The sequence below is a fragment of the Babylonia areolata genome, chromosome 33, assembly GCF_041734735.1.
Source record: "Babylonia areolata isolate BAREFJ2019XMU chromosome 33, ASM4173473v1, whole genome shotgun sequence".
NCBI lineage: Eukaryota > Metazoa > Mollusca > Gastropoda > Neogastropoda > Buccinidae > Babylonia > Babylonia areolata.
The window spans coordinates 7,438,621-7,455,232 of record NC_134908.1 but is presented as its reverse complement, the minus strand read 5'-3'; the positions used below and the strand labels follow the sequence as shown (position 1 = coordinate 7,455,232).

The 16,612-nt window shown below is 42.9% G+C and overlaps 2 protein-coding genes across 4 annotated transcripts in view; both read left to right on the top strand.

Annotated features, from left to right (window-relative positions):
- Positions 1-1,633, top strand: part of LOC143276900 (uncharacterized) — a 43,151-nt gene extending 41,518 nt beyond the window's left edge. The window contains exon 8 of the mRNA XM_076581559.1: positions 368-1,633. Within this exon, the coding sequence (XP_076437674.1) occupies positions 368-1,332 (965 nt within the window). The 3' untranslated portion in view covers positions 1,333-1,633. The remainder of the gene's footprint in view (positions 1-367) is intronic.
- Positions 1,634-9,103: 7,470 nt separating this feature from the next.
- Positions 9,104-16,612, top strand: part of LOC143277068 (tyrosyl-DNA phosphodiesterase 2-like) — an 18,227-nt gene continuing 10,718 nt past the window's right edge. Inside the window, exons 1-3 of one of the 3 annotated variants that reach the window (XM_076581803.1) lie at positions 9,104-9,131; positions 12,268-12,457; positions 16,513-16,612. The exon at positions 16,513-16,612 is cut by the window's right edge and continues 25 nt beyond it. In XM_076581803.1, coding sequence (XP_076437918.1) covers positions 12,311-12,457; positions 16,513-16,612 — 247 coding nt within the window. In that variant the 5' untranslated portion in view covers positions 9,104-9,131; positions 12,268-12,310. Of the gene's footprint in view, positions 9,132-9,339; positions 10,505-12,267; positions 12,458-16,512 lie in introns of those variants that run through there. The other 2 variants (XM_076581804.1, XM_076581802.1) reach the window with 2 other exon arrangements.

The following is a 16,612-nucleotide window of genomic DNA, read 5'->3' as shown; positions in this document are numbered from 1 at the left end:
TTGGTTGTCTGATGTAGTTAGTACCTTATTGAGTTGATCCCTTTGTTACCTGGATCATCAGCTCTTTGTCTCTCTCTCTCTCTCTGTGTGTCTCTGTCTCTCTCAATTTTTTGCATGTGAAAATGAAACATTACAGCAAACACAACTTTATGAATGATTACAGTTAGTTGATGTTGCTTCAGTCAATCTTTAACATTATTTTTTTACGTTCTCATGGACTGGTGTTCAGAAATCCACTCTGATAGGTACACAGATGCACATGGGTTATGCTACTGCCAGACTTTGAAGTAGCAGATGTGTGAGGTATATTGATATATCCAGACGCAGTGAAACTGAAAGAAAACTGAAATTGTGTATGTGTGGACAGGTGGTGGGACTCAAACAGGAAGCAGTGTGTTTGGGGCAGGAGCCGGCAACAGCATCTTCGGCGGCGGCGGCAACAACAGCAGCAGCAGTAGCCCAGCTGTCAGCTCCTCGTTTGGATTCGGCAGCACCGCCCCCAACACCAGCATGTCCGGGTCCCTGTTTGGGATGGGTGGGGCATCCGGCTCACAGCAGACCACCTCCCTCTTTGGGCAACAACAGCCGTCATCGTCAACAGCGTCGGTGTTTGGGAGCAGCCAGACGAGCACCGCCTCCGGTACAGCGTCCATCTTTGGACAGCCAGCCCCGGGACTGTTTGGAAGTGGCGCTGTCAGCACGCCGGCTAGCAGCGCTGGTGGGGGGGGTCTGTTTGGGGGGGGAGGAGGAGGGGGCCTGTTTGCTCAGTCGGGAGGGGGAGGGGGCGGCGCAGTGCCGGCACCTGGACTGTTCGGGAAAGGTGCAGCGTCAGGGGTAGGTGGTGGTTTTGGCCAGTCGTCAACGCCGGGGAATGTTTTCGGACAGAATGTTGGAAGCGTCTTTGGGCAGAGCAGTGGAGGAGGAGGACTCTTTGGTAAACCGCCAGCCTCTTCGGCGCCAGCGTCAGTGTTTGGTCAGTCGACAGCAGCCAGCACTGTTGTTCCGGCGCCGGGTCTTTTTGGAGCCGCCCCCTCCTCCCAGTCCAGCGTGTTCGGGGGAAGCTCTGCCACAGGCGGTGCCACCGCTACCGCTTCTATCGCCCCTCAGCCGGGGTTGTTCGGAGCGGCCGGGGGGTCTGTTTTTGGGGGAGGGGGGTCCACATTTGGTGGGGGCGCTGCTGCTGCTGCTTCTGCGGTGCCCAACGACAGTGGTTCTCTGTACACTCCTCTTGCTGACCTGACAGAGAGCGAGAAGGCGCAGTTTGAGGCGAAGACTTTCACTGCAGGCATGATACCTATGAGGCCTCCGCCAAGGGAACTCATCAACATTTAATGTTGTGTGGTAAAAAAAAAAAAAAAAAAAAAATCCACTCTTAATTTATTGCTTGTGTGTGCGAGTGACTGAATCCTGACTGAACGAGACAGGGAACGAATGATGAGCATATGTGTGCGAGTTAACTTTGTGATTGTTGACGGCATAATCGAATGTGATATCACCTCTGTGTCCAGCAAGAAAAAAAAAATGTCTTTGGTTGTGTGTGTGGAAGCCAGGGTTTGTACAGAGTTTTGGAAGTCTGGAAAAGTTCTTTGGGGGAAAATGAGAGCTGGAGAAAGTCTTGAGGGGGGGGGGGGGGGGAATATGCTTTGCCCTTCAGTGTCTAAAAAGTCTTGGAATTTTTATTAAACCCATGACAACTGCCATTGAATAGTGATGCTTTTTTTTTTTTTTTTTTTTTTTTTTTTGCTTAAAAAAAAAAAAAAAAAAAAGTTTCTTGGATTGTTGAAGAAAACAAAAAGTGATAAAAATTTGGTAATGTCTGCCAATTTCTTTCATCAGCAGTGCAACAGACAAATTTTTTTCTGGTCTGGAAAAAGGAAGTATAGAATTTTTGTTTGATCCACATGTGCAGAGAAACCTGAAAAAGAATTTGTAAAGAGAGAGGGAGGGGAAAATGAGCTGGGTGTGTGCACCCCACCCAGGCATGTCTGAGAAATGAAAGGTAGGCACCCAGCGAAAAATCCAATCCCCAACAGAGAAAGGAAAGACAGAATCGACTGAGAGGTAATAATAATAATAATAATGGATACTTATATAGCACACTATCCAGAAATCTGCTCTAGGTGCTTTACAAAAACGCTTTTGTTAACATAAAACATTATATCTATGTTACATACACGCACCAAAATGTGACTACACACACACACACACTGCATACATACATTTTAACATACATGTGTATCTAACGGCTACCCTAACACATACGCACACATAGGCAGGCACAAACTTACATAAACACACGCACACACAATACACATTCATATACATGCATGTAATTATGTACACATACATATGTATGCACACATAGTCAAGCACAGCTTGAGGTAGAGAAAAAAGTAGGATTCAAGGGGGCAGAGTCGAATCGAGTACACAAAAGGTAAGAATACAATAGACACAAGCTGCATGCAGCAAAATCAGGACAGATGAACACACTTAACTCTCTCCATATGAACGGCGAAAGAGACGACGTTAACAATTACCATCATCAAAATATTGCAAGCGCAACGCTCTTATACTGAAGAGGTGAATGTTGACAAAGAATACCACAGTTCTGATGACGGAAGCTAAAGGTTGGGTCATTCAGACACCCACTGGACATCCGAGGGGTCTGTGTAGAGGAGAAGAGAGGACTGGCCGTACTGAGTGAGTTAATCGCCAAAAAAAAGCGTAAGGCGAAACAGAGTGTAAACCTGACTAGATGGCGTCAAGAGCCTTGGCCAAAGGAATGATTCAGCACTTGTAGCTTTTAGAGGTGTTTGATTGGCTAAGAGTGGACTGAGCAAGATGGGTTGTCTTTTCACCCTTAGCTGCGCGAAATTTGGCCAAGCAGAGCAAACCGATAGGCCTAGTTTGCATCAGTTTGACATGGTATATGTATCACCAAACATGGAGTATAATTCAAACTCCTCCTTTATGTTTTAGAATTGGGACTCTCAAGGTGACATTCTCCCCTGCTATTTTTTTTCTGATAGGCAGGTCATCTGGGCTAGAAGCAATGTTTGATTTGATTTTGATTTCACTTGTCTGGCAGCAAGAGTTGAATTGTTGTGAATGAGTGTGTCTAACATTGTTTCACAAATTACTGAGAGTATCTCGAAAATAATTGTGTATTTTATATCGTTTTTGACTCACTTGAGTAATTTAAGTTAAAATGTTTGTTTCTGTTGGTATGAATGAGGAGCGGTCAAATGGGTGCATTTAGATGCGTGGATGAAAAAAAAGAAGTGATTTTCATATCATTTACTGTTTGAAAAGTGTAGGTTTTGTGCTGTTTGACAGTTTGAATCAGAGGCTTGAGCATTGAAACTTGATTGTGAATGCTTTTGAAATCAACTCTGTGCTTGGTCCCATGAAAAAAAGAATGCTACTCAGATGAGACAGGTTATATTGTAACTGTACATAAAACCATCTTTCTTGATGATGATAGTGATGGTAACACAATAAATGAAGTAAAAACTGAACTTGTGTGTGTTTGTAATTATGGAACTGAAAAGAAAGAACCACTCATCCAGATACACCACCCCATTCTGCAGTTGCGGTGAAGCAAACAACACTGTTTGATTCATTATGTAGTTTTCTGTTTAATACATGAAGCCACAAATTTCTCTCTCTCACATGTATGCACACTCAAAGTAAGAACAAAAATATGATTTTGAGGGATACATAAACGAAACGCAGTTTGATTGTTCATTCAGTAACTTGATGTATAAAACATGAAGCCACAAATGTGTGTGTTCTCTATCACACACACGCACTCGCACTTGCACACACAGTCAAAATAAATGAACAGATACCTGAGTATGATTATAAGGGATACATAAACGAAACGCCATTTGATTAGTCTTCTGCGTTCACTCGTATGCACACGAGTGGGCTTTTATGTGTATGACCGTTTTTACCCCACCATGTAGGCAGCCATACTCCGCTTTCGGGGGTGTGCATGCTGGGTATGTCCTTGTTTCCATAACCCACCGAACGCTGACATGGATTACAGGATCTTTAACGTGCATATTTGATCTTCTGCTTGCATATACACCTGAAGGGGGTTCAGGCACTAAGCAGGTCTGCACATATGTTGACCTGGGAGATCGTAAAAATCTCCACCCTTTACCCACCAGGCGCCGTCACTGTGATTCGAACCCGGTACCCTCAGATTGACAGTCCAACGCTTTAACCACTCAGCTAATGCGCCCGTCATTTGACTATTCATTTTGCATCTCTGTAATACATGGAAGTCACAAATGTGGGCGATCATGCTTGCTCTCTCCTGCACGAAATAAGTGAACAGAAACATATATATATGTGTGGTTCGTCCGTCGGGATCGACGAGGACCATCTAGTCATCCTGGGGGTGGGTGGGTTGGGCTCTGTGGGTGCGCAGATGACTGGTCAGGCCAATCTGCGCCTGGGAGGTTCTGACGCAGTGTGGACAGGGGATGGTGGCGGCTGTCGGGGACTTGCTGGCACTGCTTTTCCTGGCCTGTCGGATGTTGACTTTTGGAATCACTGTTTTGGTTCTTTTGGAAGCTAAAGGTTAAAATATCCTGTTCAGCTGCACAATAGAACGGCTGGAATGGTTTGTATTTGCATTTGTATTTCTTTTTATCACAACAGATGTCTCTGTGTGAAATACAGGTTGCTCTCCCCAGGGAGAGCGCGTTGCTACACAACAGTACCACCCTTTTTTTCTTTTTTTTTTCCTGCATGCAGTTTTATTTGTTTTTCCTATTGATTGATTCTCTGCCTGAAGTTCCTGGGTTTGATCCTGGAATGATCAACTGGTGGAGATTGATTTTTCAACCTCCCACATCTGCACATTAAAGATCCTGTAATCCATAGCAGCAATAGTTCAGTTCCGGAAGCTGTAACATATCCTGCATGCACACCCAAAATGGGTGACAAAGTACTGAAAGAAAAAAAGCAGCACTGATAATTGTTAAAAAGGAAAGAAATGAAAATATGATACGAAACATGCAAGACACCTGGGAGAAATTTTATGTACAGCAAAGCAGGAACACACACACACACACCACATAAATTCGATTGTTGCGTCATATAAATTACAGGAAGTGGTGACAAGAGTGGAAGTTGTAAAACGAAATAAGCTGGTAATAATCATAAATTTACCGTCTAGTCTTTTTTCAGCTGGTCTATAACATATATATATATATGTGTGTGTGTGTGTGAAAAAACGTACATTGAATCAGTCAGATTAAAAAAATAGGGCAGTATGAATGGAGTGGAGACAGCATTTACAGTATCATAATAATAATAATAATGGATACTTATATAGCACACTATCCAGAAATCTGCTCTAGGTGCTTTACAAAAACGCTTTTGTTAACATAAAACATTACAACTATGTTACATACACACGCCAAAATATGACTACACACACACACACTGCATACATACATTTTAACATACATGTGTATCTAACAGCTACCCTAACACATACGCACACATAGGCAGGCACAAACTTACATAAACGCACGCACACACAATACACATTCATATACATGCATGTAGTCATGTACACATACAAATATGTATACACACATTAGTCAAGCACAGCTAACGCAAAGGAAGTGGACCTGCCACAATTGAACTTACTGCTGAGGGAAAAGGTGAGTTTTGAGACGAGATTTAAAAGATGCGAGGGAATCAGAATGACAGAGGTTATCAGGGAGCTTGTTCCACGTCATTGGCGATTGAAAAGTAAACGATCTGTGTCCATAGGTCTTACTTCTGACGTGAGATATCCTGAGAAGTCGAGTATCAGAGGAAGAACGGAGCTGGCGAGACGGGGTATAGATATGGAGGAGTTCAGAAAGATGCTTGGGGCCAGATCCGTTGACTGCAGAAAAGGTCAGAGTGGATAGCTTATAGTCTATTCGATCAGAAACAGGCAACCAGTGGATAGACTGAAGGAGAGGAGAAACATGGTCAAATCTAGAAGCTCTGCGAGTGAGTCTGGCAGCGTTATTCTGATTTCGTTGGAGTCTGTCTAACAGATATTTGGGAAGGCCGGCCAAAAGAGAGTTGCAGTAATCCAATCTTGAGAGAACCAGAGAGCATACAAGTGTCTTGGCTGCGTCGGTTGAGAGATAGTGGCGGATAGTGCTGATTCTACGCAGTTCCAAATAGGCAACTTTACAGATATTCGAAATGTGCTGTTGGAAGGAAAGAGACTGGTCTAAGATTACACCAAGACTGCGAACAGAAGGAGAAAGTGAAACAGGTGTGCTATTAATCAGCGGAACAGAGTCAGGAAAGGAAGGATGTTGACGAAACTTCTTTGGACAGGTTATCATAAATTCAGTCTTATCATCATTTAGTTGCAGCTTGTTGAGAGTCATCCAGTCCTTTAGGCCAGAAATGCACTCCTGTGTTCGAGTCACCAGTGCATCAAATTCAGCAATGGAAGCCGACTGATAAAGTTGTGTGTCATCACATGCGACATCGCATGATGACTGATGACATCCGACACAGAAGCCGCATACAGCACGAAAAGAACAGGACCTAGGACGGACCCCTGTGGGACACCATATTTTAAGGCAGATACTCTAGAGTATCTACCATTTACACACACTTTCTGTATACGATCTGAAAGGTACGACGTGATCCATGCTAGTGCAGTGTCACGAATACCAAAGGAAGTTTTAAGTCTGTTCAAGAGGATAGAGTGGTCGATAGTGTCAAAAGCTGCTGACAAATCTAAGAGAGCGAGAACAGATATCTTATCAGGCTCATCAAATCCCGAAAGCAAATCATTCACTATTCTAAGAATAGTTTCGCAACTATGACCACGTCTATAAGCTGACTGGTGGGAATTATGTAAACCATTTTGTTCCAGATGAGCTAAGAGCTGAGACAATGTGATCTTTTCTAGCAGTTTTGATAAAAATGACAGATTAGAGGCAGGTCGATAATTTTTCAAACAATTATGATCCAAAGATGGTTTCTTGATACCCAGATAGGTCGGCAGACTCCACCGACATATCACACACCCAGTCCAAGCCAAGGAAGAAGGAGAAGAGCATGAGGCTACATTAGTGTTGACAACAAATACAAGTTTAAAATGGACAGGAACTGAAATATGAAGAATAAAGAGTGAACTCAGAGAATGCACACTTGTATTATCCCTGTGGTCAAATGCACAGATCATAACTTGAAATTAGACTGAAAATGTGAGAACTGAAATATGAAGAGACGGGCGCAATAGCCGAATGGTTAAAGCGTTGGACTTTCAATCTGAAGGTCCCGGGTTCGAATCAAAAAGAAGAAGAAAACATCCTCCTGCTTTTCTCTACATACAAAACGGTTTTCATCAAATAGCTGAAACTGATGACACCGGCAAGTATTTCTCACAGCTTTTACAGTTTAGAAAGGGAAAATAGTGGTAACTTAGAGCGTTTTCTGTAAACTGGATACACATGTGAGATGTGCCTAAGTAACACCCTTCGAACATACAGATGAAGAACAGTAACAATCAAATCAAACCACAAAACCCATGTTACTCTTGGCCGCGGCGAGACAACGGCACGTTACAAGTGCCGACGGGCGCGGAACGGTTAAAGCGTTGGAATCTGAGGGTTTAGGGTTCGAATCTCGGAAACTGGCGGCGCCTGGCCACGGTGGGTAAAGGGTGGACATTTCCCCCAGTCTCCCAGGTCAGCATATTTGCAGACCCGGCTGCTAGTGCCTGAGTCCCCTTCGTGTGTATATACACGCAGAAAATCAGTCAAACTTAAAACACGCACGTAAAGATCCTGTTATCCATGTCAGCGTTCGGCCGGCGGGTCATGGAAACTACAAAAACCTGAACATACCCAGCACTGATGCATAATTACCCTGAAAACGGAGTATGTTTGTCTACATAGCGGGGCAACTGAAATAAACAAAATGGTCATACACGTGATGTCAATAAAGGTAGACAACGACTGTTGGACACTATTGGAAGAAGAAGAAGAAGTAATAATGCAAGTGCATGAGGCACATCGACCTTCGGTTCAGGTGCTTCTGTCTGCCGTGGCCTCCTACATTTACGCAAATTGGTAGGCTAAGTGTGTTGAAATAAATATAGGTCTTGAAATGATCAGGGGTCACCTTTTCAAACTGGGATGGAGATGGTGCTTTTTTTCCCCCCATAAAAACATAATGCAAACATAAAGAGGAGAAAAATCATTCGTTTTAAATCAATGATCTGCTATCCCTGAAAACACATTTACAACAGAGCAGTTACAACAGAGACCAGTGAACAGCCTTGATTACATAAGCTGAAAATATTGTACTGAGTCAAAACTAGATCCAGAATTTGCAGAGAACATAAACTCATAGAGAACATATATTGGATTGTATTAAATTACTTTGTGTGTGTGTGTGTGTCCGGCATAGAATTTTTGTGTAAAATTCGGGCTGCTCTCCCTAGTGAGATTGTGTCGCCATAGTGCAGTGCCATCCATTTTCTTCCCTTTTTTTCTCAGTCTGCAAGTGTATTTGTTTTGCTATCAAAGTGGATTCTTTTGCAGAATTTGACAGTGACAACCGTTTTGTGGTTGCCGAGGTAGTTTGAGTGCTAGAGCTGAGAACTAGTATTAGAGAGCAGAGGAAGCTCTGGAGAGAAGATTTTTCCGAATACGGATGGCCAAGTGAAACATAATGCTCGTATGTTTTCGTCAGTTTCAGTTTCACTTTCTCAAGGAGGCGTCACTGCGTTCGGACAAATCCATACACGCTACACCACATCTGTTGAGCAGATGCCTGACCAGCAGCATAACCCAACGCGCTTAGTCAGGCCTTGAGTGCATGCTTACATATTTGTGTACCTATGAAAGTGGATTTCATTTTACGTAATTTCGCCAGAGGACAACACTCTCGTTGCCATGGGTTCTTTTTCAGTGCGCCAAGTGCGTGCTGCACACGGGACCTCGGTTTATCGTCTCATCCGAAATCCGAAAGTTTTCGTCAACAATTTTAAAATTAAATTTAAAGTTTGACGCAAATAGTATCTCATACATATGTTTTCCCGCGACAGGGGACATCACTCTCATGCTTCATTTGATCGCTCCAAGGTAGGTCAATGAAATTTTTGGTGGGTTAGTTGATTCGCTCTTGGTGTTGAAAGTATTGCGTGTCTGCCGGGATTAAATACAGAATCAGACTATGGGTGCACTATTTCACTGGTAGATTAAATTTGTTGACATGACTCCCCGTAGTTTCTGCAAAAGTAACGCATTCCTTTAAGTCTGTCACGTGGTTAATGCTAAGTTTCAGTTTCTTTTTCTTCCAAGAACGAACATTCTAGTTCTTGTCCTCTGCTCGGAAATGTGTGCTGAGAATCCACATGTATAAATGCTAAACTAGGACATCATGTACCGTAATCATCCTTCTCCAACGACGGAATTAAAGACGAAAAGGGGCAGCCTGAAGCCCAAAGAACCAGACATCGTTGTGATGTTTTTAGGTCTGCCAGTTCCAATACCGAGAAGGATGGTGGGGAAGAGTGTGTGAAGGTGGGGGGAAAAGGGGGTGTGGATGGGTGGAGAGAGCCATTGCCGTTTCCGAAACAATCAACACTTAGTCGGTACCACTCCAGGCTTTATAACAGGACTATTGAAGAAACATGAACTCACTACACTCCAGGAAAGACGACTCAAACTGCGGTTAGGCTTCTTCTACAGGGTGGTAGAGGGTCTGGTGCCAGCGATCACTCCGAGTGACTTTATCACACCGCAGAAACCAGGACGACGCATCCGCTCCACGAGAGACAAGAGCACATATCTGTCGCAAAACCCTGTGGAGAACTATATTCGAAACAACGATAGATGCTACTGTGTCCCTGAAACAAACACCGACCAGTACCGATACTCATACTTCCCAAAGACAGTAATTGAGTGGAACCATCTAGACGATACCATCGTCCACAAAAAGTCAGTGGATAGCTTCAAATCGGCTCTGGCAAAAGCCAGAAGCCAGTAACACCAACGCGTTGCACACCCCCACCAGTAAATGGATGTAAGCGACGTATTGATCCAGATCCAGATCCAGAACAAGTAGATAAATCTTAAGTCACTGTCACAACAGAGTTACAACAGAGACTAACGAACAACTGTCACTTGACTTTTAAGGTTTGATTCATTTATGCTTTGATATCTCCGCCTACCATCACACAGACCGGAAAATCCCCATGCCCTTCTACACGTTACTCTGCCATTTCTAGTTTCTTCTGCGCCACAATTTTCACCAGAGAACAGCACAGACTACAGCTGGTTCAAGTACAAGATAAAGATTTGAATAGAAGACCTAGAACCTGTTGAGGCAGACTCCCCCAGCAGCTTCAAATGCAGAGTCACCTCTCACCTCAAGGTCGCCACTCTTGACAGTCTCGCTGCTGCCAAACTCCAAGAGTAGGCAAAACCACAGGATAAATTACAGCAATTGTCGGGTATGAATGTGAGAGTGAATGTTTAGGTAAGTAGTGGGTAAAGGGAGTGCTGGAGGGAGGGCACTGTGGCGGGGGGGTGCCAGGGGCCATCAGTAGGATGCCTGCCTGTCACTTCTCGCCCCCTCTGATCCAGTTAGTGGGCAGGAGGGAGAGTGTGAATGTGATTGGAGTAAAAAATTTTTTTTTTTTTGTTGTCAAGCAACCGGTCTGCGGAACCCCCCCAAAAAATGTGGCAAAATAATCAATGTGTTGATTGTGGCTACACAACAGAAGAAGAACCAATAGGTCATTATAAAAGCTTGTTGCAGAAAGTTCATTAAAGCGTCTTTGCAAAGTCCTTTTCAAAGTGAGAGAAAGGGTTTTCCAGTGTATCTTTTTGTTTATACTAGTCTGTTGTTGCAGTGCAGTATTAATAATGCTGTATCATTATGTCTCCCCCAGGCAGTTGAATTGAGAACATAAAATGTGGTGTTTATTATGTATACATTAAATATGGTGTTTATTTGTCTATGTTTGTCTCTATGCGGAAGGTGGCAGAATGGATAAGACGCTCAGCTGCCAATACAGAGAGTCCGTGAGGGTGTGGGTTCGAATCCCGCTCTCGCCCTTTCTCCTAAGTTTGACTGGAAAATCAAACTGAGCGTCTAGTCTTTCGGATGAGACGACAAACCGAGGTCCCGTGTGCAGCACGCACTTGGCGCACTGAAAAAGAACCCATGGCAACGAGAGTGTTGTCCTCTGGCGAAATTACGTAAAATGAAATCCACTTTCATAGGTACACAAATATGTAAGCATGCACTCAAGGCCTGACTAAGCGCGTTGGGTTATGCTGCTGGTCAGGCATCTGCTCAACAGATGTGGTGTAGCGTGTATGGATTTGTCCGAACGCAGTGACGCCTCCTTGAGAAAGTGAAACTGAAAACTGAAACTGTCTCTATGATCACAAAGCGAAGAAATATGGTATGTAGGAACTCATGTCCGAACATTTATTAGAAATGTGAGAAGGAGAACAGCAGAACTCAGCCTGTAATTGTGTAAATGTGTATGAAAATAACTAGTGTTCACAGGTGGGGTAGTGCATAACATGTGTAGTGGGATAATTCCATTCTCATGTATATCTAACTTATATGACAAGAAAACGATTATGATTTTCTTTAGATTGCTTCTCATGAAGGTTCTCAAGGAGGCGTCACTGCTTTAGCACAAATCCATACACGCTAACACAACACGTTTAGAACCTTGAGTGCATGCATCACATGTTTGTTACCTGCCAGAGTGGGTTTCTTCTCCAGAATTTTGCCAGAACACTTTTTTTTTTTTGTTGCCGCTGTGTTCCTTTTTTTCAGTGGGCCAAGTGTGTGTTGCACAAGGGACCTGGGTTGATTTTCTCATCCGAATGGCTAGACATTGGTTTAAATAATCTTGAATTATTCAACAATACACATGATTACAATGCAATGAATGACAAAAGAGCATCAACAAGCTTAAAGCTTATACTGTGCTCACAACGTTGCACTTCAGTTTTATCATGACGGCTGATGAACCATATTATGACTTGTATCAGATAACATTCATAAACAGTAAGTAATGAAATAATGAAATAAAACAATGGCTAGACATTCAGTTTGATTTTGTAGTCAGACGTAGGAGAAAGGATGGGTAAGACTGGGGTTTGAACCCTAGCCCTCACAGACACTGTATTGGCAGATAAGCGTCTTAACCACTCTACCACCCTCCTCTCTCTCACTCTGCTCATTTTTCAGGCAAAAGACTAAACAAACGTACGATTGAGGAGACCCGTGAAAGATGTCGTCGGACGACAGCGACTGCGAGATCCAGGATCTCCCGTCAGCGGCGGAATGCGAGCAGCGGTGCCAGAGGTTTGCGGAGGTGACGGGCACCGACACGGCCCTGGCTATGTTCTTTCTTCAGGATCGGCAGTGGAACCTGGACGTGAGTATATGATATGATGGTCAGTCGTGTCCGACTGTGACCCTCCCAACAGCAGAGGAGGCTACGGCTGTCTCGGCCCTCCTGGGCTACAAGTTTGATTATGTTTTGTTTTGTTTTGTTTGCTTGCACAGCTCTTTATCCATAGCCCTTTACAGGTGTTGACAAGTATGATGATAATAATAATAATAATGGATGCTTATATTTAGCACTATATTCCATACCCCTTACCTGATACTGAGGAGTAGAATGATAATAATGATTGTATTGTATTGTATTGTATTGTATTTCTTTTTATCAGAACAGATTTCTCTGTGTGAAATTCGGGCTGTTCTCCCCAGGGAGAACACATCGTTACACTACAGCGCCACCCATTTTTTGTATTTTTTCCTGTGTGCAATTTTTATTTGTTTTTCCTACCGAAGTGGGTTTTTCTACAGAATTTTGCCAGGGACAACCCTTTTGTTGCTGTGGGTTCTTTTACGTGCGCTAAGTGCATGCTCAGGTCAGGTCTCTACCTGCCACAGGTACCATGTAACCCTGTGCTACCTGTCACATGCGGGCAGATGGAGCTCGACAGCCCGGGAAGGCAGTCCATCTAAGACAAGGAAAAGTCTGAAGTAAAACCCATGAAGTGCTAAGGAATGCAGGACAGTCTCGACATGCATTGACCCTGGGTCCATGGCCATGTCCCGACTTTCAGTAGCCGCGCCCCCGTGCCTCCGAGGAAGGTTTTTGAGCCAGAGGCTAGGACAAGGACAGTCTGATATAAAACCTATGACCTGAGGACCTCACTGTCACCGTCCCAGCTTGCTAGGCTATGGCAGATGAACCACGGGTGTAAAGGGTGGGGCCAGTACTGCGCACACTGCACTCCACCTAAAAATTCCATTGCGCAGGCTTGAAGGACACGTCCACGTCCGCGCCACCAACTATTTGCCGCGAACCCAGACCAGACTTTCCCTTGCAACCGCTGCGGCCGACTCTGCTTTTCCCGCATTGGCCTTGTCAGCCATGAGCGTGCCTGCATCAGACGTGGACAACGCCCTTCCTAGATCTTCGTCAGCGAAGCCAGGCCATGAAGTGCATGCTGCACACGGGACCTCAGTTTATCGTCTCATCCGAATGACTAGTGTCCAGACCACCACTCAAGGTCAAGTGGAGGGGGAGAAAATATTGGCGGCTGAGCCGTGATTCGAACCAGTGCGCTCAGATTCTCTCGCTTCCTAGGCAGATGCATTACTTCTAGGCCATCACTCCACTGATAATAGATACTGTAGCTCTCTGTCAAGAACCCTGATGAGTATGATGATAATGGATATTTTAGATAGCACTCTGTGCAAATCCCCATGCCTGCTACCGATGAGTAGATAGATAAAGATGAGAATGGATACTATACTGTAGCACTCTGTTCAGAACCTTTTACTGACTGCTGCTGAGAATGATGATAATGGATACTGACATAGCTCTGTATCCATGCCCCATACCTGCAGCTGATGAATAGATTGATAATGATGATTAATAATAACGGATACTTATACAGTACTCCATCTTAAACCCTGATGAGTTGATTGATAATGATGATTAATAATAATGAATACTTATACAGTACTCCATCTTAAACCCTGATGAGTTGATTGATAATGATGATTAATAATAACGAATACTTATACAGTATTCCATCTTAAACCCTGATGAGTTGATTGATAATGATGATTAATAATAACAAATACTTATACAGTACTCCATCTTAAACCCTTGGCAGCTGCTGACGAGTATCATAATGATGATAACGATAATAATAATAATGGATACTTAGATAGCTCTCTGTCCATATGCTTACCTGCAGCTGATGAATAGATTGATAGTGATGATTAATGATAATGGATACTTATACAGTACTCCCATATTAAACCCTTGACTGCTGCTGACAAATGTCATGATGATGATGATGATGATAATGGTTACAGTGATAATGATATGGTTACAGTAATGATGATGATGATGATAATGGTTACAGTGATGATGATGGTCATGGTGATGGTAACGATGATGATGATAATGGTTACAGTGATGATGATGATAATGGTAACAGTGATGATGATGATGATGGTTACAGTGATGATGATGATGATGATAATGATGGTTACAGTGATAATGATATGGTTACAGTAATGATGATGATGATAATGGTTACAGTGATGATGATGGTCATGATGATAATGGTTACAGTGATGATGATGATGATGATAATGGTTACAGTGATGATGATGATGATAATGGTAACAGTGATGATGATGGTCATGATGATGGTGATGGTAACAGTGATGATAATGATGATGATAATAATAATGGATACTGACATAGCTCTCTATCCATACACTTACCTGCAGCTGATGAGTTGATTGATAATGATGATTAATGATAACGAATACTTATACAGTACTCCATCTTAACCCCTAGGCTGCCTGCATGACGAGATAACTCGTCATGGCAAGCATGTATGCTTCGCTGCCACAATGACGAGATAACTCGTCATCGAAATATTCTGACTTTTCCCTGGTTTGCATTCACTTCGTTAACAGAAATAGTGGTAGCTTTAGCCTGGGGAATCTCTCTAGAGTCTGTTCATAGCTAGAAACCCCATCTACGTCATGAAGCAGTCCTTTATTTGAACGTTTTGGTTGGGTCACTGTCCAAGTGTTTGCCTGACTTCTCTCCTCGCTCGCTCAACAAAATGTCGGACTGACGCCGTGCTCACGACATGCGATCGTGACGAACTAAGTCAACCAAGATTTCTTTCTTTAGCTGATGCTCAGAAAGAATTGAAGCGTAAACTCGAAGGAGAAGATGAACATTTATAGGACGATCTGATAGAAAATAAAGGGAGCAATCAAGAGAGTGGCCAAGATGCGACTGTCAGTGAGTGATGCCGGCTGTACAGATGTTAGCAGTCGACAGAACATGACCGAATTAGCAGCAGAGCGATATTCTTGGCACGCAGCCAACGTGGTATGATGAGAACTGAATCAAGTGACCGTGTGAGAGGGGTGAAGAGGAGGGGGGTGGAGACTGAGGGGGCGTGGCCTCACATCCATCTTATCACTTGGAGAAGTCACAATGTATTGTGTATCTATCTCTTAAAAATATATATATATATATATATATTGTGGTTGTTCAAGTATGATTTTGTCTTTGCAGATATCCATTTGTCCAGAAAATATGATGTTTTTGTGCAAATTACCTGACTAATGCTTGTAATGAACAAGTTGAAAATGTGACAAAAAACAAAACACTGATTTCAAAACAACAGCATGTCACTAAAAATATATAAAATGGGAAAACAGCATGTGTTTTGTATTCTTTATTCATTTACCTTTCAGAAAATATATACTTTTATGGGTCTTTCTCCAACAACAAAGAGCACAGAATTTTTGGAAAATTTATACCCGTTTTTTTGGAAAAAAAAACCCTGGCAAATAGATTTCACTTAAATTTTATTTTCCTGGCAGCGAAAGGGTTAAACCCTTGGCAGCTGCTGACGAGTATCATAATGATGATAATGATAAAAATAAAAATAATAATAATGGATACTTACATAGCTCTGTATCCATACCCCATACCTGCAGCTGATGAATAGATTGATAATGATGATTAATAATAACGGATACTTGTACAGTACTCCATCTGGAACCTTTGACAGCTGCTGACGAGTATCATAATGATGATGATGATAATGATAATAATAATAATAATAATAATAATAATAATGATAATAATGGATACTTAGATGGCTCTCTATCCATACGCTTACCTGCAGCTGATGAGTAGATTGATAATGATAATAATAATAATAATAACGGATATTCGTATAGCATTCTTATCTTGAACCTTTGACCGCTGTTGACGAGTATATTGATCATGATGATGGATATTTTATAATAAAAATAATGGATACTTACATAGTATTCTGATCTTGAACTCTTAATTGCTGCTAACAAGTTTGATGATAATGATGATGATGAAGGTGGATTTTTTTTTCCCCCCCATTTTTGCAGCAAGCGCTGAATGCATTCTTCGAGCAGAGTGGTGGTGCGGCGGACAGCGGGGCAGCAGGAGGGGCGTCTGAAGTGTCTGTGGTTCGGACCTGCGCCGATG